This window comes from Branchiostoma belcheri, unplaced genomic scaffold (assembly GCF_001625305.1).
Source record: "Branchiostoma belcheri isolate BF01 breed outbred unplaced genomic scaffold, Haploidv18h27 scaffold9, whole genome shotgun sequence".
Classification (NCBI taxonomy): Eukaryota; Metazoa; Chordata; class Leptocardii; order Amphioxiformes; family Branchiostomatidae; genus Branchiostoma; species Branchiostoma belcheri.
The window spans coordinates 1,428,441-1,456,035 of NW_017804575.1; the positions used below are offsets into that span (position 1 = coordinate 1,428,441).

A 27,595-nucleotide genomic window follows, 5' to 3' on the forward strand; every position below is an offset into this window, starting at 1 on the left:
GGAAAAGAAAATTGAACTAGTAAGTTGTCCCCTACTCTGGAGCACCTCAAAGTCTTTAGCCGAACTAGTACTTAAAACTCTATTGACGTTTGGACGTTTGAAACGGCGCAGAACCGACGTGCTACTTTTAGGTCTTCTTTTGTTCAAGGAAAAGAAAATTGAACTAGTAAGTTGTCCCTACTCTGGAGCACCTTAAAGTCTTTAGCTGGACTAGTACTTAAGTTAAAACTCTAAAAAGCTTCTATGTCTATGGACGTTTGGATGTTTGAAACCGTGCAGAACCGACGTGCTACTTTTAGGTCTTCTTTTGTTCAAGGAAAAGAAAATTGAACTAGTAAATTGTTCCCTACTCTGGAGTTGAACTAGTACTTTTAGAGTACTTTTAGAAGCTTTTAACTAGTACTTAGTACTTTTTACTAGTACTTTTAGAAGCTTTTAACTAGTACTTTTAACTAGTACTTTTAGAAGCTTTTAACTAGTACTTTTAACTAGTACTTTTTACTAGTACTTTTAGAAGCTTTTAACTAGTACTTTTAACTAGTACTTTTAACTAGTACTTTTAACTAGTACTTTTAACTAGTACTTATAACTAGTACTTTTAACTAGTACTTTTAACCAGTACTTTTAACTAGTACTTTTAACTAGTACTTTTAACTAGCTTTTTAGAGTTTTAAAGAAGTCTCAAAACTTCTGTCGACGTATGGAATAAACCTACCCATATACCGAATCCTCAACACTTCAAGCTGTAAGGTTCTGGCGACCAGGGCTATTGTTAACTCTGGTAGACGTTTTCTAACAAAAGTGTTGCAGATAGACAAGAAACTTGTGAAAAGTTTCCTGTTTTAAAAATAGATATTATGTTTTTACGTGGGCATTAGCATTCATAGAAAAATACAGTTTCAGCTAACATTGCAATACAAATTCATTTAAGTTAAGTTAAGTTAAGTCAGGTATATATACATACATGTTTTAAATCGTGTATAACATATGTTTAAAACCTCTACGATCACATTAACGCAGTCTTAGGCCACAGCAATTAAATTTTATGGATGACATCCTCCGCAGACTTCAAATCTTATGCGATAGGGCGAAAAAAAACAAGGCGGGCCAAAAAACAAGATTCCTACATTTTCAAATTTTGACATCATACACCTTGTTAAACAAGAAATGATACCTATATTGTGTTAAGTTTACTATTACAACATTCATTTCGGACTGAAACAACTGAAAAGAAGTTTTCAATCATTGTACAAATGGTTTTGATTCAGTGGGAAGATCACATATACAGCCACCATCACATATAAAAGGAATAAAATACATCACTGCATCAAAGCTATCAAAAGACAAAACATTAAATCAGAGCCTTGTCTTGTGTCCTCTCTTCATATTTATCTACCATCCACGTTCCGGCATGGCTACAGATATCTTTGACCATTTTCGGCATGTTGAGCACTGTCCTATTAGGGCAACAAAATTTTTTTTTTTCAAGATCCGGCGAAAATTAATGCGAGAGCTGATGTCATCCATAAAAATTAATTGCTGTGGCCTTAGTAAGAAAGTTGATGGTAAGGACGCATCACTCACCTTATGGTGTTCCAGTGCATCGACCGCGCAGCCGTATCCTTCCGCGGAGTAAACACAAAGGGCAGACAGCAGTTCAAACACCTGCATCTTCACCAGGGTGTTAGTGGTGTCCAGCGCTGGAAGGTACAGATAAAGATAGAAACACATAATATGTTTTCAATAACATCTTCTGCAACATTTAATAAAATTACCACCCATCGGCACTCGCTGTATGCTTTTTGATGGCAATATATTAAAAAAAATATTTTTTTATGATATTGCAGCAATATATTATGATATTGTAGCATTATATTAAAAAAGTTTTTTATGATATTGCAGGTTATATCTTGTACATATTTTCTTCTATCCGTGGTGTATTGAGAGTGTCCATAGCCCACTAGTCTTGATCATGATACTAAAAGTACTTCAACGAGTAGGTTGGTTGCAATGCTACCGACAGTCAGTAGGTGGTGTTGTGAGTCAGGCATATCTTACTACCAATATTCTGCCCCGACCAGTACAGATTCACTGTTCCATCTTGGTACACGTTTTAAAAGTCGTCTTTATTAAGAGTTTCATTGCAAACTTTCGTGGGAATGGTAATCGGAGCTGGATGTGTCACCTAGTTGAGCCGGGGTGGAATTCTAAGCCACTTTGTAGCGGACTTCCGACGATAACAAAGGGCTAGTTCTGACCCCTGACTTGAAAGGTACCGCCAGCTAACGGAGTTACGAGACAGGCCAACGTATACGAAACATTAGACCGATTTAATATATACTAGATGATTAAAACAGGTGGCCTTAAAGAGGTAAACTTTTAAGTTCTTCTAAACACCATAACCCTATAGATGTAAAAGATGCATATGTAACTAATCGATGTTGGAGACAGACTTGAATATATATTTACATGTAATGGTTCCCACAACGCAAAAACAAAGGACTGATTTGTTATTAGAAAAATACCGAAACTCGTGATTAGCCCACTCGATTGTAACACTTTATCAAAGCCTTTACTGTTTGAATAATTAAGATATGTTAGGTTTTATTCGACATTAGGTCTTATTCAATACATTTATTTTATTGTTTGTTACTTTCTTTATGTAGTTTGCCATACATTGTACCATGTGCAATTGTCGTGCAATTAAGTTCTTCTGTGTAGGAACTGACTGATCTCTGTATAGAGGATTTAGGGAAGTATCTTTCTTCTCACCAAGGTAACTCTCCCAGCCCTTCTCTACCAAACTAACGTCATAAAGAAAACGAATAACTATATATAAAGGGCCATTCAGTCAATGCTGTACCCTCTAAATATATAGTTTCCATGGAGATCTCTTGTTTGTTTGTTTGTTTGTTTACATCTGTGGCTACAGCTTTTTTATACTGGACAAAACACTGGACAAAATTCATTCTTTACGCACACCCTAAAGCACGTGTAAAGATTCCGTTTCTTTCTTTGCACGTGCCTTTACAAGGTGTGCTTAAAGGTAGGATTTCGTGCAGTGTAACTGTAAAGCTATCGGGAACCCAATGATGTGAAAGAAGTAAAATTTGAGATTTTATACCTCCGAGCTTTCTATTGTATATTTCTACATGTAATTTATTATGTATAGTTGATGGTGTTGAATTTCATGTGTTAGAGAAGATACATGTGCACAACAACAATTATTGTACGCCGCAGGACTAGGGTGTTTAAACAAAGAATTTATCGAGACCAGACACCCCTCTTTGCGAGGGGTCATATATGTGGACCAGACCGTGAATAGCTTAAACACGCCAAACGTCAAAGGTCGCGACCATTTTCACGCTCAAAGGGGTGTTCTGGGACCACCAAAAGGCACCATATTCACGACCGAAAACACATATACAATAAAAACAAAGGAACGTGCATCATCTACAGCCCAATAGCAAAACATACACCGAGTCCCCAAAAAATCCGTCCACCCAAACGCGAGAAACAGCTGCGAACATGAAAATCTAAATCTCTCACAAAACCCTTCCGCAGAAGGATGTCTCCTCCCCCGGAGGTAACTAGATCAGATTCAGGGTACGTAGAATGTAAGTCAAGCCTATGTGTTTGTACAAAAGAACCAGAGAGGGTTGTCTACAATAGATTCTACCCCTTATCTCTACCTGAAGGGTCACATAAACACACTTCGGACACAAACGTACCATCTATCGACAGACTTAAGATGACCTGAAAGGATGGTTTGTTTGTCACCTTAAGTGCCTGATAAGATAACATAGGGAAGGTGTAGAGCCTTCTGAATAGAGCCAGTAAAAGGTAACCAGGTATTCAGTACAGTTACTGTAGTATCGTTACACGTTACCTTTCTCGAGCATGGAACAATGAATACAATTCATAAGAAGGCCACAGCAAGTAATGTTTATGGATAACATAAACTTTCACCTGATTTTGAAGAAAAAGACATTTTGTTGCCCTCTGACAGTGGTCAATGTCGACAACATGCCGAAAATGGGCAAATATGTCTGTTGCCATGCCGGAACGTGGATGGCAGATAACTAGGAAGAGAGGGGACAAGACGAGGCTATGATTTTTTTTGTCTTTTACTTTGATGCAGTGATGTATTTCGTTCCTTTTATATGTGATGCTGGCTGTGTATATTGTGGTGTTCCCACTGAATCAAAACCATTTGTACAAGGATTGAAAACTTTTAATTGTTTCAGTTGTTTCAGTGACAAAATGGGTGTTGTAACAGTTGGCAGTAAACTTAGCACAATATAGGTATCATTTCTTGGTTTATTATGTCAAAATTTGAAAATCTTAGGAATCTTGTTTTTTTGGGGGGCCCGCCTTGTTTTTTTTTTACTTCGCCCCATCACATTAGATTTGGCGTTTGCGGAGGATGTGATCCATAAAATTTTCATGCTGTGGCCTAGATACAGTCTTCATTTCTTTGTCTTGTTGCTATGTCACTTCACTTGTTGATCTGAAAGTGTACACAAAATTTAAAAGCTATTGGCTACACTCAACATGTTTGTATCGTCCAAACTGACCTGAAAACGCTCTAATTTTGAATAGCCGTTTTCAAATACCTGTTTACGTGTTTGGTCGAATTCAGGTGCTCCTAACAACTCCCTTATACAGGGCATCAGTTTACTCTCCAAGCAGAAGTTTGTGTTATTTTTGGTGCGTTTGGGGGCTTTTTTGCGCTGGATTTTTTGTCACCCAACCCAACAAATATTCCAGTGCAAAAAAAGAAACCCTGACAAAAAAAAGCCTAAAAAACACGCCAAAAATAACCCCAAACCCAAACCTCTGCTTGAAAAGTAGTACCATTTCACAGTTGATTATGTAAAACGTGTCAAAGGTTACGTTCTTTTGCGAAAAAGATCGGGCCGTTTTGTGTAATGTAAAACAAGCATTCCAGTGCAAAAAAAAGAAACCCTGACAAAAAAAAGCCTAAAAACACGCCAAAAATAACCCCAAACCCAAACCTCTGCTTGGAAAGTAGTACCATTTCACGTAAACAGTTGATTATGTAAAATGTGTCTTTTGCGACAAAGATCGGACCGTATTGTGTAATGTAAAACAAACATTCCAGTGCAAAAAAAGAAACCCTGACAAAAAAAGCCTAAAAACACGCCGCAAATAACCCAAACCTCTGCTTGAAAAGTAGTACCATTTCACGTAAACAGCTAATTATGCAAAATGTGTCAAAGGTTACGTTCTTTTGCGACAAAGATCGGGCCGTATTGTGTAATGTAAAACAAACATTCCAGTGCAAAACAAGAAACCCTGACAAAAAAAAGCCTAAAAAAACACGCCAAAAATAACCCAAAACCCAAACCTCTGCTTGAAAAGTAGTACCATTTCACGTAAACAGTTGATTATGTAAAACGTGTCAAAGGTTTACGTTCTGTTGCGACAAAGATCGGGCCGTATTGTGTAACGTGCGGACCAAAATAGTTTTAGATAAACCTTTGTACTCACTAACTCATCAATCAGGGTTTAGACTACAATGGCGGTGTGTGTACAGGGCTAAGGCTTCTGTAACCTTAACTGTGCTACAGTAGGGGAACGTGTTGTTAAAGCCCCGGTCACAACCCGCCGTGCGTGCTTTTTGTCCGTACGATTTTTGGGAGGCTACGTCTGCTACGTTTTTCTGAAAAAGGGGGGAAGGAGTGGCGTCGATGCACGTCACTCGCACGGTTGCGCAAGGTGTAAGAGTGTGGTCTGCACGCCACGTCTGGCCGTGAGCAGTTGCGTGCATCGTTCGTTGCGCAAATGGTGAGTTGTACGTGCTTACAACGTACAATCTCGGTGCGATTGCACGTTTGCCGTAAGGAGGCCGTACTCACACGTGCTTCTTCCGTACGGTACGTACGGGGCACGCGCGTCGCCCCTACTCGCACGCACGGGTGGTGAATCCGTAGACCGAACGCAGAAATAGTTTTACATGCACTTAAAGTTCTACTGCGTGTCTGCGTGCTCCCAAATCCGTAGGATTCCGTACGGAGGCGGTACTCACCACGCACGGATCCCCTACGATTGCCCACGTTATTGCACGTAGACAGGACGCAGAAGCACGTACGGCGGGTTGTAACCGAAGCTTTAACTGTGCTACAGTAGGGGAGCGTGTTGTTACGAATTGTCCTTTAAGCGACGGTCACAACTCGCCGTACGTGCTTCTGCGTGCTGTCTACGTGCAAAAACGTGGGCAAACGTACGGCATCCGTGCGTGGTGAGTACCGCCTCCGTACGGAATCCTACGGATTTGGGAGCACGCAGACACGCCGTAGAACCTTAAGTGCATGTAATACTTTTTCTACGTGCGGTCTGCGGATTTACCACCCGTGCGTGCGAGTACGTGCGACGCGCGTGCCCCGTACAGCCTATGAGCGTGCAACGTACGGACTCCGTGAGTCTAACTTCACTATTCTCACGTGCAATTGCTGTACGGACAGCGCACGAAGCACGTCAGTGCCACGCACGGTGCTTGCGTCATCCGTGCTCACTCCTCACTTCCCAGTTGACCTGCTCAATGACCACGCAGAACACACGTGCACCATACTAGGTGCTCCGCACGTGCAACGCACGCGCAACGCACCTTATTTCTACAGTATATAAAGACGACTTGACGGGCGACTGCCAACTCGTCTCCAAGATGCCCAGGAAGGCTCAGAAGAAGTCTACCAGACAAGATCCAAAGAAACGGGCCGCGGAAGACACCAGGGCGGCTAGTGATGATGAAGTTAACAGGAGGTGCACGCACTTACAACGTGCGAGTGAGTAAGGAAATCGTGCGCACGCCGCACGTGTAGGTACGGCCTGTACGCGGCAACGTGGCAATCGCACAGAGATCGTACGTTGTAAGCACGTACAACCTACTTACCACTTGCGCAACGTACGATGCACGCAACCGCTGACGGTCAGGCGTGTCGTGCAGACCACGTACGTACACCGTGCGAGTGACGTACTCCCTCGGCCGGCCACCCTACGTTTGCAGAAAAAACGTAGCAGACGTAGCCACGACAAAAACGTACGGACAAAAAGCACGCACGGCGAGTTGTGACCGAGGCTTTAGGCCACAGCAAGTAAATTTTATGGATGACATCCTCCGCAAACTCCAAATCTAGTGCAATAGGGCGAAAAAAAACAAGGCGGGCCAAAAAAAAACAAGATTCCTACATTTTCAAATTTTGACATCATAAAACCTTTAAACAAGAAATGACACATTTATTGTGCTATGTTTAATGCCAACTATTACAACATCCATTGTACAAACGGGTTTGATTCAGAGGGAACATGACGTATAAAAGGAATGAAATTTTATCAAACTTTCAAAGTAAAAGACCAAACATTAAATCAGAGCCTTGTCTTGTCTCCCCTCTTCACATTTATCTAGCATCCACCTTCCGGCATGGCTACAGACATCTTTGCCCATTTTGGACATGTTGACCACTACAAAACTTCTGTTGTTTTTTTCAAAAGCAGGCAAAACTTAATGCGCGCGATGATGCCATCCATAAAAATTACTTGCTGTGGCCTTATATGGGCACTGATAAACCAGTTAAAGTCTTGATTCTAGCTTTGACGAGAACATTTGATAAAGAAATAAACCGTTTGAAACCCAAGCAAAAATGCTTGGTTTAGCAAAAATGTTGAAATTTCAAAAACTTGGATGACCTTTGGAAATTTACATGGTCAATCTATAGGGCCTTTGATGATATAATACTAGTAATTAGTTAGATTAGAAGCTTCGTAACATTGCTATTTACTACCGTAATAGCTATCTGGATCAGCAGTTGACACAGGTGAACTTTACCTTGCACTAAATGAGGACTGGCCATTCTGCAAACAAGGGAATTACAGTGCCATGGAGCTAGCGAAGATCATAGGAAAACAAAAGTTTGTAGTAGCGAGCAAGCTTAACATCTTAAAGCGATATTATGTAAGATTTTCACTATTTCAAACATCGTTGTTTTACATATTTTCTTGCGCTATAAGCCTACCTGGGTTCATAATGACATTTGGGGAGTAAAAGGTCGTTGCCCTGCAAAAACGTGTTGGAAGCTGCCGAAGATACCCGAACGAAAGCCGCTGTTTGTTTACATTCTTTTTAGGAGCCTCCTAAAAATACAGCGGGCCTGGTGCAACTTATTCTCGCGCTGCGCTGAGTCGCTGTAAAAGCGAAATAGCGACGCTAATGTGTTGAAAGTTATCGAAAATGACAATCCAGATGAGAAAATTTCAATTATTTATATTTACAGTTTTGCCGCAAAAATCTTACTTACATAATAACGCTTTAACACTGTTAGTAACGGTCTAAAGGACTGACGTAGCAGTATGTTTTCCAACAAACACACACTGTATATTGTTCCAAGAAGCTTCCGTTCGGCTTTTAATTGTTTGTTTCCCTACCCTGGCGCCGATCCGTGAGAATATTTACACAAACAACATTTTGCTGGTAGCCTGGCAGTGAATGTGAATCGTGGGGTCGTGTGGCGTAACGGCAGAGTGCTCGACGAGGAACCTGCTAATTATAAGTCTCCCAACCCATTCATTTTTCAAAGAGTCGGACATCTCCCACTGCCTCTTGAAAAGAAGTCAAACATCCTAACAACTTGGCTAGAATAGTATACTAGTGATAGAATAGAATAGCAGTTACCATGTCTCCTATTAATGTGAATCATATCCACTCTGTATACCAACGTTATATTAGTTTTAAGTAGATATAGTAAGTTAAATAAGCAGACCGTATAAGTAGAACTCCATGTTAGCATAATTATAGTCTTAAATTCACCACATTCTGTACTCATTGTTCTTTTCAATGTCTGTACGAGTTTGCACGTAGCCCTCGGGCATGAACTTGCAATTAAGAACTCATCGTTCGTATAACGTTATTCTCTTCGTCTAAAAGTTCTCCATGAATGGAAAACTTGTCATGAAGGTGACACAGAATCTAAAGTACAGTGTACACACGGCTGAAGGAATGGGGGCGTCGCGAGGTCCAAAAGTCGGCCATGTATATTGTCAGAGGTTACTTTGAAGCACTACGACATTATGTCATGGGTAGGAAGTGTATATTAGGCCACAGCAAGTAATTTTTATGGATGACATCAGCGCGCGCATTGATTTTCGCCTGATTTTGAAAAAAAAAATTGTTGCCTTCTGACAGTGGTCACCATGCCGAAAATGGGCAAAGATGTCTGTTGCCATGCCGGAAGGTGGATGGCAGCTATGAAGAGAGGAGACAAGAAAAGGCTCTGATTTAATATAATTTTGTTTCTTAATTTAATGCAGTGATATGTGATGCTGGCTGTGTATATGTGATGTTCCCACTGATTCAAAACCATTTTTACAATGATTGAGTCAAAATTTTAAAATGTAGGAACCTTGTTTTTTTCGAACCACCTCGTTTTTTTCGCCCGCTCGCAGTAGATTTGGAGTCTGCGGAGGATGTCATCCATAAAATTTACTTGCTGTGGCCTTACCTCTGTAAAGCCGATATCCGGTGCCTTTCCCGAACGGAGAATTCGAGAAATTCGAAAGTACCGTGGCCGACAAGAACAAAATTTTACACCGCAACTTTTGGTGTTTTACACCGCAACTTTTGGTGTTTTACACTGCAACTTTGGGTGTTTTACACTGCAACTTTGGGTGTTTTACACTGCAACTTTGTGTGTTTTACACTGCAACTTTTGCTGTGTTTTACACTGCAACTTTTGCTGTGTTTTACACTGCAACTTTTGGTGTTTTACACTGCAACTTTTGCTGTGTTTTACACTGCAACTTTTGGTGTTTTACACTGCAACTTTTGCTGTGTGGAAAACTTACACCCCTCCCCTTTTATAATGGACGGTCCCCCTGTGAGGTCAAAGGTGACAACGATGGCATGCAAACTACGTCGACTGAGTTATCCTTTTCGTGCATAAGTTTTTTAGAGGAAAAGCTTGGCTACGTTGTGACGTTAGTTTTTTTCTAAAGGTTTTTCTAGCTTTGGCCTATAGATCGGGATAAATTTAAAAATGTTTCGACCAGGTCCAGTGATTACAAATTATGTTGCTTTTTGCTGCCATGCGTCACAACAAATTTATCAAAGAAGTCGTACTACTTATTAAGTTAAAGTTATTTTACTTTGGACCAACCAATGACTTTATCCTTTAGTAAGTCAGCACTTTGCACTGGTTACAAGGATAAGCAGTAGATTGAAGAATATGGATAATATACCTGCACACTCTGATTTAAACTTTAATTTTTACGAGGACGTAGTTTGCATGCCATCGTTGTCACCTTTTACCTGACAGGGGGACCGTCCATTATAAAAGGGGAGGGGTGTAAGTTTTCCACACAGCAAAAGTTGCAGTATAAAACACAGCAAAAGTTGCAGTGTAAAACACCAAAAGTTGCAGTGTAAAACACCAAAAGTTGCAGTGTAAAACACAGCAAAAGTTGCAGTGTAAAACACAGAAAAAGTTACAGTGTAAAACACAGAAAAAGTTGCAGTGTAAAACACCCAAAGTTGCAGTGTAAAACACCAAAAGTTGCGGTGTAAAACACCAAAAGTTGCGGTGTAAAATTTTGTACTTGTCGGCCACGGTACGAAAGGGTCAAACGCCCATTTCTACGCGTGGGGTAAGAAAAAAAATGCAGTTATGCACTGATCAATGAAAACCTCTGCATGACGGGGGTAGCCCTCTTGTCTTTGTATTGACAGGTGCTTGGGATGTTGCAGAAGAGCTATGTACTTGATATGTTGCAGAATATGTCGCCTGCTTTGTCCGATGTAATTTGTAATTTTGTACACAAGTTCTTTCCAATTCAGGGAGTCTTGTACCTGCTGTAAGGTTTGCTTTTTGGTGTCACGAATAAGGGGGGAGGGGGGTAACCGCCATCATGTTTAAACTCTGAACAACAACATCATTTCCGTGTAGGTTGCGTGAAAAAGGCGGTTCAATATCACCATCAAGTACTGTATTCAGCGAACCAGCATGATCTCGTATAAAATGGGCGTATACGACCATATATTGAGACAAAGAAAGAAAGAGAAGATATACTAGTATCTTGTACAGTCAGCCCCCATACCTCTTGTGAATTCAATCGTCCTAATCGTGTGAATGTCACTTTTCAACCTAGCTAATAGTCTCTACCAGACTAACTACGCTGGCTACATATAGGAAAATATTTGTCAATGGAATTTGGCCGCCTTGTGGTTTGACTGGCCGCGCAATTAGAAAGAACTAACCTTCCACGGCCGGACTCCCCTGGCCAATTTTACTCTCCTTTTTGCCGAATTCTACAATCCATATTCCCGTAGAAAGGCCTGGTGGAGGCTATCTAGCTAGTACCTTCCAGCAATGATAACTAACAAGAACCATATAGTACTGTTATTGCACAAGCATCGGACAGTTGTGGCATGGCGACTTGAGGCAAACATTATCGTGCTATACTTGTCCTGATTGTTTGCACCTATTCCCAAAAATGAATTTCGAGCCCTGACATGTGATTAGCCCAGTGGGGCAAAATTTTCAATAAAGGTCTTCATTCAACAATCCGACAGGCCATTTTCTCCACACGTCTTGTACCTGACGTATCGAATAAATTACCTGAGCCAGCTGGTTGGGTTGTACTCTTCCCACGATCATTAAGGTCTATTTTCCAGTCTACGGCCTTCTTAAGGTTTTCACAATTGTCTCTTTGATGAGAGGTGTACGTTTGAGTCTCAGGGACCTTTGGTGAACTTTCTCCCAGATATTCAAGTTTTTCTTATATCATCTAAAATTTTCATCATCTAAAATTTTAGAACATTTTCATTGTTTTGTGTGTGTGTGTGTGTGTGTGTGTGTGTGTGTGTGTGTGTGTGTGTGTGTGTGTGTGTGTGTGTGTTTGTCCATACTTTGGACAGCAACCATGCACCGATAGACCATTCTACGTATAGTAAGTCATGTATAAACAAAACGTCCTCACGTATAACTTTTTGGGGTAATTTGCACATGACGACAGAAAAATGCACTCTGGCATTCCTAACACGTTACACATTCATCAAAATCTTCAAATGGTAACAAAAATAAGTAAAATCGTAAAATAAGGATTGAAAACGGTACAAGTGACGTCATTGTAATTTATGATATATATGTATGTTTAAGAAAAAATGTATTGGCCCACATAAATATTTGGCTGTCTCAAAATGGCGATTCGTGGATGGGCCCATGGGCCCTACTCGAAACCTTACGTATCCAATCTATGCATACATGTTATGAATGTATATTCTACAGATTAGTCATTGCGTTACTTTAATTTGTATGTAACTCTGTCTTCCAGCTAATTTATCCCGAGTCAGACTTATTTCGTGTCTCCTGCCCTCCCCACCACTCGTACACTGTTTGTTGACTAAATATTCCGTCTCACCAAAAACACACACAGACACACACACACCGTGCGTTAAAAACATGATTCCCTCACCTGCCGCCAGTTTCCTGCTACATTCTCTCCGTTGTACGATGAAGTCCAGTCCAGTTTTGGAGTTCATGACTGACTTCACACACCCAACACACTCCAACTGCACGAAGGCGTCCGCAAAACTGGAGAACCCCTTCTGAGACAGTCTCTCCAAGGATTCGAACAAGATCCCGAGTCCGTCTTCTTCTAGAAACCTCAGCATCCATTCTGAGTCGCAAGATGCGAGTTTCTTCTTCAAGGCTGAGTACGTCTGGACGGAGGGGTAGCGGAGGGTCTTGACGTAGCTCTCGGGGTCGGTGCTCTCTAACGCCGAGGCGGCTAGCATGGCGGCCTGCTGCTGGTTCACCGCCGCTCGCTCTTTCGTCTCCTTGCGAAGCTTCGCCCATTTCTGCATCCCTCCTGAAATCTTGACTCTAACTGCCGGTTCTGGAGCCTGCAGGGTGGTAGTTTCTTCGCTGCCTCCCTCCGCCATGGTTAGACTTTTTACTGAGTTCTGACTGTCGCGAGTCGGTATGTATTCACAACAAGTAATGACATTCAACACAATCACACTGCCGCCCTTACACACCACCGCGCCGTCTCCAAGAAACCGCCGTGAATGGCCAGCTATTCTCCCGCTGACTCGGACAGAAGTCGCCCGGCTGTGCTCACAGAATAACGATTCACCGCCGTCTGAACTTCAACCTGTTCTTGTTCCTCCACCTTCTCTCGCCACCTGGTGAGACAATCGCCCCGCTAATAACCGTGAAATGTCGTCGACATAAAGACCCTCAGGCCAAAGGTCTTTCTCATTGGTACATGTTGAAAACGTGGAGTGAAAGGCTGACGTATAGTATACAATGTAGCTCTATACATTGACATGAAGTCAGGCGTATAGAACGCAAAAACAACTGCCGCGTGGTCGCAAACTTGGTGCTCTTCTTGCCAGGTGGTAAGACTTCTCGGCGGCTGAATTTTTGTGTAGACACTGCCCCGATTTGGTCAGGTGTAATCACACTTAACGGTACAAACTGTAAACACCCTCCTGTGCTTACCTGTGCCTCTAATGACCGGTCCCAGTACTTAGTGTTTACCAAATCAACCTATCAATCAAACAGCACATGACAAGGTACGTAGGTGTGTGCGGCGCATAGTCAAAATACCTCATGTTGGGTTGGGCAGACTTGACTTGGCATTATAGGGCCAAGTTTTAGCTTTAAACAATGTCTAGAGCTAGAAGTTCAAGGGTTAGGTGTAACAAGTCGATCGGTGTAATATAGCCAGCTGCCGCCGCGCCGCGTGCCTGCGAAGCTGGTGTGTTACGCCGAAAGGCGGTTATACCGGCTATACAGATACAGACAGAAGTTTTATTGATTTGTCCTTGCGGGTAAGTCATATTCGTCGTAGATTGTTGATTATCATACCGTAGAATTTTCAAGCAGATTGTGGCAGGTATTCACAGATTCAGCCACGGGCAAGGGTAGTAGGCAGTCTTTTATTACTCCGTGATGTAGTAAGGCCACACCGCCTTAATTTTATGGATGACGTCGACATCCGCGCGCGCATTGATTTTCGCCTGTTCTCAAAAAAAATCACGCCCTCCGATCCGAGGCTCTGGCCTGGCTCTAGGCCTGGGTAGTCCATGGTAGTTAGCGACAATACGGAGCCAGTGGTAACTCTGGAGGATGGCACCCAGGTTACTGAACCTTCGCGACTCAAGAACTCAGTGCATACGTACAGTGCCGATTCAGAAATTCCGCAAAAAAGCCAGTATGTGCCGGTTTGTGTACGTTGCTATGTACTGCCGGAAATTCACAATATCAGCTTTTATTTCTGTGGTTTAGTAGCATTTTTATTTTGGGCCGGATTTTTTTTTATTCGCCCGCGCACTCTAGTTTGGGGTCTTCAGAGGATGTCAGCCATAGAATTAAATCTGTGTGGCCTAAGTATTCTACGGCATGTGATGTGGCGTTATGTCCGTGATGATGCACGTAGTTTTCTTCTTACCGTAGCAGTTTTTTTTTTCAAGTAAATGCATATTTCAGAAACACCCCTATGTTTACAATCCTGTGGAATAGGCCGTAGCTTTAAGTAGTTGTCTGGTAGGCGAGGTCCTATAAGCAGATATTAGGCGTTGTTGTGTATGATCATTGTGAGTATCTGTTGGGATTGCGACTTATGATTTGCACCTACTACGATACCTTGTCAAATAAATGATATGTAGTAAATGAAACATATTGATATGAAAGATGACTTTGCTCTCACACTGTTTACATACACTATACTGTCCCTAAAATGCAAAATATAAAACTTCACGGAGAATTGTCGCCTATGGATACTTGTTTAACTTTGCAGGACATATACACAACTACCCCTAAATCGCCCTCGGTTTGTGCTCGAGCAAAAATCTTACGATAAATGTGGCTGAGCCCATAGTCGTGACTCAAATTTATTAATCATATTTCTATCAAATAATTACGGGTGTCCTGTGGAGATGCATGTTCATATACAAAAGTGTTTTTTTTTTTCAAACTGGCTGGTCGTTTCACTCTCATTTTATCAAACTGATAGATGTTAGAACAGAAAGAAGACGTGGGTTCCATTTTACAGTTAGGCCATGTTGATTTGATTATATGGATGACATCCTCTGGGAACCCCAAAACTGATGCGAGCGTGCAAATAAAAAAAGTTTGGCCCCCCAAAAAAGTTGCTTTCATTATGAAATCTACTTGGTCAAGAAGGTGGAAAAAATGACCAAGAGTATGGTACGGCGAATAATCTACACTTCAAATTACATTTTCGTTTGATTTTGGCATTCTACGATATTCGTATCGTTTTCCAATATTTTTTGCAACTCACGGTATATATTTGCTCATTTTGCAACTGTTTTGTACGATTTACAGTATGGTTGAAAACGTTTTTTTTTACGGACGAAAATTCATGCGCGCGTGGATGTCATCCATATAATTAACTCAACATGGCCTTACCGCCTTGCAAGATGAAGTACTTGGTCATATACACGGTGTCATAGTCCAGCGTACAAAGACCTCGAACTTTGCCACAGATATCGACGTGAGGGCCGCTAATACATTTATCCTTTGAGCGTCTAGTGTTGCAGTTGGGGTCTCTTTGTTCGAGCCGTAGTCCATCAGGTACGTATATACCGTCTTTAGGCCACAGCAAGTAATTTCTATGGATGACATCAGCGCGCGCATTAATTTTCGGCAGATTTTGGGGAAAAAATTTTGTTGCCCTCTGACAGTGGTCAACATGCCGAAAATGGGCAAAGATGTCTGTTGCCATGCGGGAAAGTGGATGACAGATAAATATGAAGAGAGGAGACAAGACAAGACTCTGATCTAATGTTTTGTTTCTTACTTTGATGCAGTGACATGTGATTCTGACTGTGTATATGTGATGTTCCTACTGAATCAAAACCATTTGTACAATGATGAAGTAAAAAAAAATTAAAATGTATGAACCTTGTATTTTTCGGAACGCCTTGTTTTTTTTCGCCCGCTCGCATTAGATTTGGAGTCTGCGGAGGGTGTCATCCATAAAATGTACTTGTTGTGGCCTTAGTCAGTGATACCGCGGTACCGGTAATCTCTAGTAGCAGAACCAAAAGTTCAAGGGCAGTCACTTCCGCTAGGATTTTAATCGTGTTCGTAGCCAACGTCATTCAACAAGACGACGATATGTTAACGTAACCATGCTATAATGTATTGTGAAGCTTTGTTACTTCCTGGTTACTGAGGTACATCTTTTGGGGCAGAGCCGTGGGTTTTCCTCCTAAGGCCACAGCAAGTAATTTTTATGGATGACAACAGCGCGCGCATGCATTGATTTTCGCCTGATTTAAAAAAAAAATAGAAAGAAATTCTGGTACCCTCTGAAAGTGGTCAACATGCCAAAAATGGGCAAAGATGTCTGTTGCCTTGCCGGAACGTGGATGGCAGATAAATATGAAGAAAGGAGACAAGACAAGGCTCTGATTTATTGTTTTGTCTTTTACTAATTTGATGCGGTGATGCATTTCATGTATTCATTATATGTGATGTTTCCACTGAATCAAAACCATTTGTACAATGACTAAAAACTTTTATTTTTCAGTGAGAAAGGGATGTTGTAACAGTTGCCAGTAAACTTAGCACAATATAGGTATCATTTCTTGTTTAACAAGGTTTATGATGTCAAAATTTGAAAACGTAGGAACCTGGTTTTACTGGCCCACCTGTTTTTTTCGCCCTATCGCATTAAATTTGGAGTCTGCGGAGGATGTCATCCATAAAATTTACGTGCTGTGGCCTAAGTGACCGATGTATGTGGTACTACTCTTCAAGCAGATTCTTAGATTATTATATGCCCCGTGTTTTTGTCGCTACCCCCACCAACCTCTGCTTGCAGCTTGGAGAATATGTGGTAGCAGAATGGCACTCACACACACACACACTCTCACTCACTCACTCACAAACACACTCACTCACTCACTCACACACGCACCTTTGCTTTCACTCAAAACAATCTGGTCAGAAGAAGAATTTTGGACGACTTCACATGTATGTGATGTCGTCATACAGTGACGTCATATCCGGTCCCTTCTACTCCACATCGATTTCCGGTTGGCTTACGCAAACATCTACTCAACAGTTGTATGGCAACACCCCGTGAAGGGAGGATATTTTCGATGCTATGACTCAAAACGACCAAACCCACCATGTTCACTGTTCTTTGTGAGGATAAAGCGAGAGACGAGAGGGCTACCCCCACCCCGCAGAGGTTTTCATTGATCAGTGCATAACTGCATTTTTTTTTCTTACCCCACGCGTAGAAATGGGCGTTTGACCCTTTCGAATTTCTCGAATTCTCCGTTCGGGAAAGGCACCGGATATCGGCTTTACAGAGGTAAGGCCACAGCACGTAAATTTTATGGATGACATCCTCCGCAGACTTCAAATCTAATGCGAGCGGGCGAAAACAAAACAAGGCGGGCCGAAAAAAACAAGGCTCCTACAATTTAAAATTTTGACTCAATCATTGTACAAATGGTTTTGATTCAGTGGGAACATCACATAATACACAGCCAACATCACATATCACTGCATCAAAGTAAGAAACAAAACAGTAGATCAGAGCCTTGTCTTGTCTCATCTCTTCATAGTTATCTACCATCCGCTTTCCAGCATTACAACAGACATTTTTGCCCATTTTCGGCATGTTGACCACTGTCAGAAGGCAACAAAATTTCTTGTGTTTTTTTCCAATATCAGACGAAAATTAATGCGCGCGCTGATGTCATCCATAAAATTTACTTGCTGTGGCCTAAGAGACAAACGCGTAGGTGTCATTCAGAATCAACCCGGCGGAATGACGCGTTTTCACGACTCGTTGCAAGTAGAAAGAAAATATCTTCAAACGCTTCTTTTTTTTATTTGTAAGGTTTGTGGTTTTACGAGTTGTAAGGAGTGTTTGTGTTCAGTGTGTTTAGTACGTATTCTTTAGTCACGACGCGAGTTTTTACAGCCACCGTTCCTACACAGTACAGGAGCTAACCATAGCACCGGGCAGGATTAACATGCATGGGGGATACTATGTTGTCAAAGGCATCCAACGCAACTTTCAGGACAGCAAAAAAAAAATTCTGAATCTGTCTGATGTTGACAGTTGCTGACATTAATTTTTTAGCACCTTTTCGTCATCATTTCATATTTGAAACGTTTTAAAATGGCGCCGGCCCCAAAACAAGTTATTTGAGGAGTCTCATTTTTTGTTACTTGCCTTTTTCTTTGTACCACCCGAACCAACCTACGATACAAAACAAGAAACAGTTTTCGTCAGGGACAAAGAAATGGTTGGCACTGAGCTACATAATTGTTGTGACCCGGCGCGGTGCTTTCATTTTGTGTTCCAACGATCAAGGAGACGAAATCACAAGAAATAATTCAAACGATTGTATGCGGTAGACCATACGATAGGTTGTAAGTGTGAAACCAATTCAACTATTTTTGTGAAAGAGAAGTCTTCTGAGATGAAATCTCATGCCATCAGGTGAACTTCTGGTGACCCTAGTTCATTCTAACCCATCCTTTCTAGTCACTGCAAACATTTCACTTGTCCATAGTGTTGTCAGACGATGACTGAAATCGTGTATCCCAGTAACCAAGATGGCGGCCTATCACCAGTTTTTCCCGCGCAAAAATTCTGTCATGACCAGAATTCCCCACGTCACATTTAACCTTGGAGAACAATGAAAAGCTATTTTGGGTATAGCATCTTTACACGCTCATCGCCCACATAACGATGTGTTTCTATTCCTGTTTTATTCCGGTTCACTAGAAAACAACGTGCAAGGGGTAAGAAAAGCAGAACAACAATGGTCATAGTGTGACGTACGTAAGTGGTATTGAATTGACTTCACTATACTGTGCAAGGCGATTTCAAAGGCTTAGCAGGTCCATCTTAGGTAGGAGATAAAGTCATGATATTCAACCAGGAGTGAGAACACATGGGTGTGGTACTAGTATAATGAAACGGTCGGTGACCTGGTTTCTCTCGCACACATTGTAATGTAGTCACCGTAACTACTGGTACAGAACACGGTAAATATCAGGGGCTCGGGTCACAAACACAGGCAAATTTATCATGGCAGAAGAACACAAAAGAGATTATCAACATCTTTCCTTGGGGTGTGTATGTTGCCGATTTACTGTTTTCAGTCTTCTAGAACGGAATTCCTACGTGCCTTCTAATTCTAGCAGAGTCGAGTGAAAATATGTTGTGAAGAGCATACAATGATTTGAAAATATAACTTGAGTGTTAGTTACTCCAATCCTGCCTTTTGTGTCTGTCTACAACTGGGAGAATGGAGTTTTTGATAGCGACCTGTTTTTCCATCCGGAGCCGACAACCGACTTGGAGTTTATTGTTGTGCCTGCAACGTTAACACTAAGGCCACACCAAGTAAATTTTATGGATGACGTCCGCGCGCGCATTGATTTTGGCATGTTCCTAGAAAAAAAAACAAGAAATTCCGCTTCCTGTAACTATGGCCAAAGAGTCACGACAGTGCCGCAAATCGTCAGATTGACGTGAAACCCGTAACGCGAAATGGGTAAAGAGCACATGTGCCGCAAAACGATGGTGTACGTGCGCACTTATTTTAAGAGTCCGCGCGCCACAGTTCAAAGAAGGAAGATGGTGGGCTCACCATCCTTGGTGGCTAAATATGTGAGCGTAAAGGTCGTAAAAGCGTGCGAAAACATTGTTGTTGACTGGTACGAGTTCGATGTCGGCCAGGGAGAGCTAACTTTCGCGTAACTGTACGAGGGACTTGTAGCGGCGAGTGAGTTTCGACCATACAATTTCAAGCAAGTTTTGTCAAGATCAGCTACAGTGCAAATTATATTCTTCTGCAATGACGAGAAGCTCGGAAGAGGCATTGAGGTTTACTCCGGCAGTTCGGGTGTTTCATCCGTATGGTGATCGACAAGACAGCTGCTACGACTGAAGCTGTTCCTATGGCTAAGATTGCTTTTGAGGTATGAAAAGTCTGTTTTGAATCGAGTACCTTGTACGGAAAAAAACACGGGTGAAATATTCCTAGAAGGGGAGTATAAAATAAATGCATACATGTATCAATGCTCCTTGCATGAGTTTTGCATGGATAATGATCGTTTATTCGTTTCTGGTTATTCATACTTGATGTTTGCAAAATATGTGTTTTTTTATTCTTAAATTTTTGGTCCACATTTGGCACGTAAATTGCTAATTTTCAGTCGGATTTTTAAGGTATTTTGGAATCTATAGCTATAAACAAACTACGCATTCAAGCTCAAAGCTCTTTTTTGGGGGGGGGGATATTTAGTCTTAAGAATTTTTCCCCATCATTTTAGCTTTGATATCCAATTTAGTAACGTTGTCAGCTCTTCCATTTCTTTGATTGCATTAAGACACATTTATTGTGAACTAGGAACAGAAGGTTCACTTTTCCTTTCACATGACTTGTACATGTACACATGTATACAGGTATGATGAAAGCATCAAGAGAACAAGGTCAGCAGGCGAGCAGGAGTGGATGTTTCCAGCCTATGCTGGGACTGGGAGCACACAACAATGTAGCAATAACAACCCAGGTGAGTAGTGAGGTACATTTGATATGGATTGTTTGCAGAATATACCCTTTAAATTTAAGGCACTTTAGGGACAGTAAAGGCGTACATTTAACTACAACATAGAACCTAAACCTTTATGTTGAAAAAAAAATTCTGAAGAGTTGGATTTTAGCACAATTGACTATTGTTCCATATTTTTTCCACCTGTTTCATGTAGGGCAGTGACATGCACTTCACCAGTAGCACAGTACTATTATTCAGCCAGACTGAAGTCAAGGGTGATAAAGACGATGCTGACTTTGGTGTGCTGGAACTGCGTTGAGGAGGAAACGCTGCCCATACCGGCATACCAGACAATAAACCCTGTTTGTCAGGTAGGCATACATTTGTTACCTAATTAAATTCATTACGCAACTTATGTAGAATAGCTCTGAACATATATTGTTTGGTTCCACCTTTATTGGTTATCTTTCTCAAACGCTCCTATAGACTATTTGCATAGGTAGAAATGCAGTAATGAATGCAAAGGGTTAATCAGCAACTAATTTTGTCTTTTATGCTTTGTTTCTGCAGGCCTGCAAAAATGTGATGAAAGAAACAGGACAGGATGACAACTGCTGTTCCACCTGATTTATTACTGTTTTGATGATGAATAAAAGACATCTTGCTTGTTACACTGTGTCACCTCATTCAATTTGTGTCCTAACATTTGTTGTCTCTTAGTATATTTCTAATCTAGGCATCTTGTTTTTTTGGGCCCTTCTTGTTTTTTTTTCGCCCTCTCGCATTAGATTTGGAGTCTCTAAAGGACGTCATCCATAAAATTTACTTGGTGTGGCCTAAACCGTAGGCTCGAATACATAGTGCAGTACCTGAGGGTCTCCAAAGGTGACGTTGCAGTAGCTTTTCTAATGGTAATTCAGTTCATAACAGGTGTCCTCTGCATATAACACGTTGCTCGCCAGATGTCGCTTTTGAACAGTCATCTTATACTTGAAGGTCGGTTATTTCTGAGAAAACTCTATACTCAGGGATTTATCAACCGAATGGAGCTATTCATGGATAGCTTTGAAGGTTTCCCACAGTTACTAAACGACGGTTACAAGCTTCCCCTTCTGTAAGACAAACTTAAATAACAGATGTATACATGCTGACTAAGACTATAGAAAAGAGGAAGTTCGTCTACAACAAACCTGACTCATGGTTAGTCAGCAAACAAAACTTACATGTACAGTTCTTTTCTCAAGTTCCTGGATGTGGCCAAGATGTTCCTTGTTGTTATGCCGTAGGCTCTGGCGAATCAGCTTTAAAATCTCTTTAAAATTAGGGCCACAGCGAGTAATTTTTATGGATGACATCAGCGTGCGCATTGATTTTCACCCACTTTATGTCATCCTACTGTGTCCGAACAAACAGACACACAAACCCACAACTCAGACACCCAAATCCAGTACTTCCATACCTGGAAGTCATGCAACATCACACACTATGTTTATGTAACGCAGACGCCTTTGACCTCGGAAAGCTGCATACATGTACATATCCTGTTGTCCACGAAAATATGAATGTTTCAGCATGTCCGTAGCCAGCGGACCCGCAGACAATGAATAATATTAGCACAGCGCCGAGCAGATTTTCACACAGCCGCCAGAGATCGAGTGAGATGGCCATGCAAGAAAACATCTTATGTTGAGGTAAGTGTTTTTTGTTACCGGAGACAATGCTCCCCCGTTGTACGATTGATATCTGCTGTCGTGTTTACGGATCAATGTCGGTGGTTTGTTCGGCTTAAAATCCTACGACATCAGAAAACCGTGCGACGACTTCTGGCGAGTGTGTCCGCGCCGTAATAGGCGTATCTTTCGACTTCTGCATATAATGGTCTGTAGTGTGATTTGATACTGCCTAGCCTGTGTTGTTACTTTCGCCAAGAAGGTTATGTTTTCAGTAGCGTTTGTCTGTGTGTGTGTGTGTGTGTGTGTGTGTGTGTGTGTGTGTGTGTGTGTGTGTGTGTGTGTGTGTGTGTGTGTGTGTGTGTGTGTGTGTGCGTATGTGTGTGTGAGAGAGAGAGAGAGAGAGTGTGTGTGTGTGTGTGTGTGTGTGTGTGTGTGTGTGTGTGTGTGTGTGTGTGTGTGTGTGTGTGTGTGTGTGTGTGTGTGTGTGTGTGTGTGTGTGTGTATGTATGTATGTATGTATGTATGTATGTGGCTTAGCACGATAACTCAAGAAGCTTTTGATAGATTGTCGTGAAAGTTGGTAGGTAAGTAGGTCTTGATGAGTCCTGGAAATTATAAGATTTTGGGCCTCCTAGCAGCTTGTTATGGTACTGCAGCGGAACATCCGGTTTTGATATCTCCATGATGGAAATTAAATGAGGATCTTATTTTCATAATTAATGAAAAAAATGTATAATTTAGTCAATCGGAATGGTTAACATCGTGAGGTCGTGGAACTATTTGAAGCACCTCAGTGTTCAAATTTAGATGTATAAGTCACCATTTCGGAAAAAGCGATACGTTGTATTTGCCTTAGTGTATGTTTGTATTGCTAACTTGTTTACTGTTGGATGTACACATGTGCAAGTCATGCAGATCTCAAAGTCCTAAAGTTCGCCACCCGGAAGTTAGATGTGTCAACATATTTACGGGGGGAGGGGGGCACGGATTTTGGTAAGAGAGCCAATCGTTAATAAATGTAATAAACGATAGAATAGTTTATTTACATCCTCATTATCGTTACAGATCGTACATATACAGTGACAGGCTGAAGTAAAGTACGATTTTCAATTAATAGACAATAATATGTAAATAAACTAAACATTTCAAAACTTACAGTGTTTCCTACGCTACCCCTTTGTTGTTGAGTACGTCTACTAGGTTGGGCAATGTGCTATTGCGAATATACATTTAATCAGGAGTATAAATAAAAGGAAAAATAGAAATTTTACCTATAGCATTTCCTAATATTATAGCATTTACTAATATTTAGTCAAATATGCTACAGTATTTATGTGATATAGATCTCTTTTTGGGTGAGTTCCAACGTCGTTCTACTAATGGAAACACAATTACCACAGCCCTTGAAAAGCGCAGCGCACATTAATAACTGAGTAGTCTATAACGTGTTTTACCCCTGGGGTTACTATAGGTCAATTTTTTTCACATCTTCGGATGATTGACAGTTCGACTCATCAAACTGACATGCGTAACATCTGCCCGCCGAAAATAACCTCGGGCGTCCGTTGTCATAGCAACAACATGTCATATCATAACAAAGCCCGACAAGATGAATAGAAAAACACAAGGTCATAAGTTAATTGCAGTGCCGTATTGTTAAGCAGCAGTGTCCTCTTATTCAATTTATGTTCCAACATTTGTCGTCTCTTAGAACATTTCAAATTTAGACATCTTGCCTTTTTTAAATTTCTACCCTCTTGGTTTGTTTTCGCGCTCTCGCATTAGATTTAGGGTCTCCAGAGGACGTCATCCATAAAAATTACTTGGTGTGGCCTTAGACTAACTGTCGGGGGGGGGGGGCTTTTCTTTTACTCGTGTCAGGGTGATATGAGCGCCAGACATGTCAGATGGTAGCCTCTACGAGGCTTCGGGAGGCGGCTGGAAAGAGAAGAAGTCGGCCAAATAGAGAGATAGCATGCCAGGGGAGTTGGTCTGCATGCTGGAGAGAACAGTTTGCCGCTCCCGTTTGATCGTAGCAACGGGAGCAGAAAACTGTTCGAATTCTCACCAGCAGACCAACTCCCCTGGCATGCTATCTCTCTATTTGGTCGATTTCTACTCTTACCAGCCGCCTCCCGAAGCCTGGTAGAGGCTAGTCAAATGACAGGTCCAGTCTGGAACAGTCAGCAATGTCTCAGACGATGTTTTGAAAGAAACCACAGTGATGTTTGCTTGAAGAAAACATCAAACAAAACTCCGATACAAAGGTTACCATCTGTTCCGTACGTACCACGCACAGTAATATTCTTCTCTACAGTAGGGTGAATGGTGGGTTCGTCACTGAATCATGAATACATTTTGAGTTTCAAACGTGTGACAGCACGTGTATTACGTAACACATGATGCCCCCGCTACGTTCAGCAATTTCGTATTTGAAATGAAAAAAAAGTGTTGACACGGTCCCAGACAAATGTACATACACACACTATCGGCCACGTGTGAGGGGGGGGGGGCATTCTAGGTTATTCTCACTATCTTTTGTCAGTCTTATCTGCTCTGTCCCAAGTTACAGGGCACTACAATAGACTAATTGTTATGCGCACACCTGTATACCTGTGGTGTATGTGACACGTACGCGTTCTATCACATAACCACTGACCCTTAAACGCACTGATGTAAACTTGAGGTACACCTTTACGTGGAAATCCAGGTGAGTAACTTCCGTGTTGTCACTCCTAAAGGTGTTAGTCTCCAGTAGCCTGGTATCCAGTCTGATCGTGGTCGGGGCCACAAGAGCTCTGTCCCGCCCGCCTCACATAGGTTTCCCGGTAACACTCTAGCTACCGGGACGGCCTGTTCCACTGGGCGGGGGAAGATATTAGAGCCCCCGAAGGCACAACCTGCCTGAACACCCCAATACCCCCAATCACGTAAGGCTGGATGCCAGGCTAGTCTCCAGAAGTTAAATAACATTACCGTTTTTCTGGGAATGGGTGCACAAGTTGAGGAAGTAAGAGATTATCATTAAATGTCGAGTCACGCGAACTCGGCAGTTTAGTTTGACTCATGTACAGCTATTTTTAAGAACGTTGCTTTAATTATATGGTGACTAAAGCTAATTTAGGTTTGCCTGTGTGTGTTTTAATTTTTCTCAGTCAAACTTTATTATCAAAAGGATGAGATGAACTCAGATTAAGATATCCAAAATGATCAAAATAATAGGAGGTAACATTCTCATTCTGTCGTCGAAATGTATTCTTTCTCGTGTCATTTTCTGTTGTTTTTTGTCTGCCGTGTTTGTAGATCAGTTATTCTCAAGAAAGGTTTACATAAAATATATCTGTACCTGTAGTACTTGCACTAAAGGCTATAGGTGTTTATGTATAGGTGTCTATTGTTTAACACTGAAGCGAAGCGAGCAATTCGCGGGTCATGTCCGCACATGTACACAGCTCTCCAAGCAGAGGTTTGGGTTTTGGGCTTATTATTTTTGTTGTGCTTTAGGCTTTTTATCGGGATTTAGTTATCTTTTGTTTATGCCAAATGAAAAAAAAAATGGATTGCCGAAAAAAAAAATGATACCAGTGCAAAGAGAAAGCCCCACCAAAACCTAAAACCACGCCAAAAATAAGCCAAAACTCCAACCTCTGCTTGGAGAGTACATGCACACAAACACACCTGTCTTTGGCTCTGCGCCTATGGAAGATTCCAATAACTATCCAATCAGGGACCGGCCTCGCTGGCTCAATTTTCTCCTGAATTGCGGTTGATTGCAATTGACAACTATAGACTAGTGCTTACGGCGCTAAATTTAGCCCGATGAACTGAAATCAATTCAGACATCAGATTTGTACCAAGAGATGAAATAAAGGGAGGTGAGAGAAAAATGGACCCCTTTTTAAGGCCCTGAATGGAACAACCCTAAAGTTGTGCGTGGGGTGTCATGCAATTTCAGGTCAGGTTTGAGGAAGTCAGTTATGAGGAAGTTGGACAATTTTAGAACCTCGTACTGTCGCCACCTTGCACCTAGTCACGGGCTATTCTTAGAAATTTGAACGGCAATAACAAGACGTTTTTGTGACGAAAACCGGACAAGAACAGGACGCCAAGTTCTACAAACTGTTGGGCCGTACGTGACCAAGCATTGAAGGTACGTCGGTATACGTAAGTCATAGTGTTGCTATATGCGAATACACCGTACCTGGTTGTAACTTGGGCACGAAATATTCTAAATTACACCTCAATTGTACTCTGACGTCTGTCGTAATAATTTTTTCTTTTAACGGTGTCGCTCAATGCAAGGCCAATTATTTTTGGCCACTTCTAGGCATAGAGCTAGAGGTACTTAAGTGAGTATAATGTAGTTATGCCAGGAGATGCATATGGCGGTGGACATTTGTTTTGAAGCTTTGTGGATCGTAGTCGGACGGAAAGCATCTATATTCTGCTACGTAGGGTAATTAATTTATAGTGCTACGTACATGTATATGTCACAGTAGAGATGGAAATCCAGTAGAGTTGCCAACTCTACTAGTAGAGATGGGAATCCTAGTATTTATACTACTGAGTTCCAATCTCTACTAGTAGAGTTGGGAACTCTACTAGTAGAGATGGGAATTCCAGTCTCTACTAGTAGAGATGGGAATTCTGGTGTTTTTACTCCAATATCTACTAGTGTTCCAGATTCTCTTACCAGACATTGTGATTCTAATCTTTTATAGGACAAATGGGAATTCTTTGAGTTAGACCAGGATATTCTCCAATTCTAGCAAGGAACAATTTTTTTTTAAATAGACTGAACACCTAAAGTTTCAAATTTATCATATTATAAGGTAAGCCTACATTCACAATTACTATAAATTTAGTTAATCAAATTGCTTCATATTTCAGATATCAAATTGTGCTTCTATCAATACACATTTCAACCATTAGCACAGCCGTCTGGACCAGGTCATACATGTAGACCATTGTGAACAGATAGAGGAATGGACAGATTGGAATACATATTCCCACGGTACCAGTGTTAAAGTAAAGGAAACAACAATATTCTTACAGCATTATTTTATTCGTTTTTCCCCTCACCAGTCTACAACTAAAGCACCTAACATTTGTAACCCAAGTTACACCAAGTTAATATGACTGTGCCCTGCTAGAATCGTATAAATACGATTCCTATCTCATATACAATGCAGATACATGTATGAACTAGATCATCGAAGCAACTGTAGACACCATGTGTATGAACAATAATTGTATTCATTACTTGCTAAAAATTATATTTATGAATGATGTCATGACTAAAACGCGTGGCGTGGGAGGGGGGTATGGATACGTCGAGCTTGGTTT

At 41.4% G+C, this 27,595-nt stretch overlaps 1 protein-coding gene across 1 annotated transcript in view; it reads right to left on the minus strand.

Moving 5' to 3' along the window:
• LOC109487593 (inverted formin-2-like) overlaps positions 1 to 13,554 on the minus strand; it is a 38,214-nt gene extending 24,660 nt beyond the window's left edge. Inside the window, exons 1-2 of the mRNA XM_019791598.1 lie at positions 12,487 to 13,554; positions 1,585 to 1,700 (exon numbers count right to left, since the gene is read on the minus strand). Of these exons, the coding sequence (XP_019647157.1) occupies positions 1,585 to 1,700; positions 12,487 to 12,955 (585 nt within the window). The 5' untranslated portion in view covers positions 12,956 to 13,554. The remainder of the gene's footprint in view (positions 1 to 1,584; positions 1,701 to 12,486) is intronic.
• Positions 13,555 to 27,595: the final 14,041 nt, after the last annotated feature.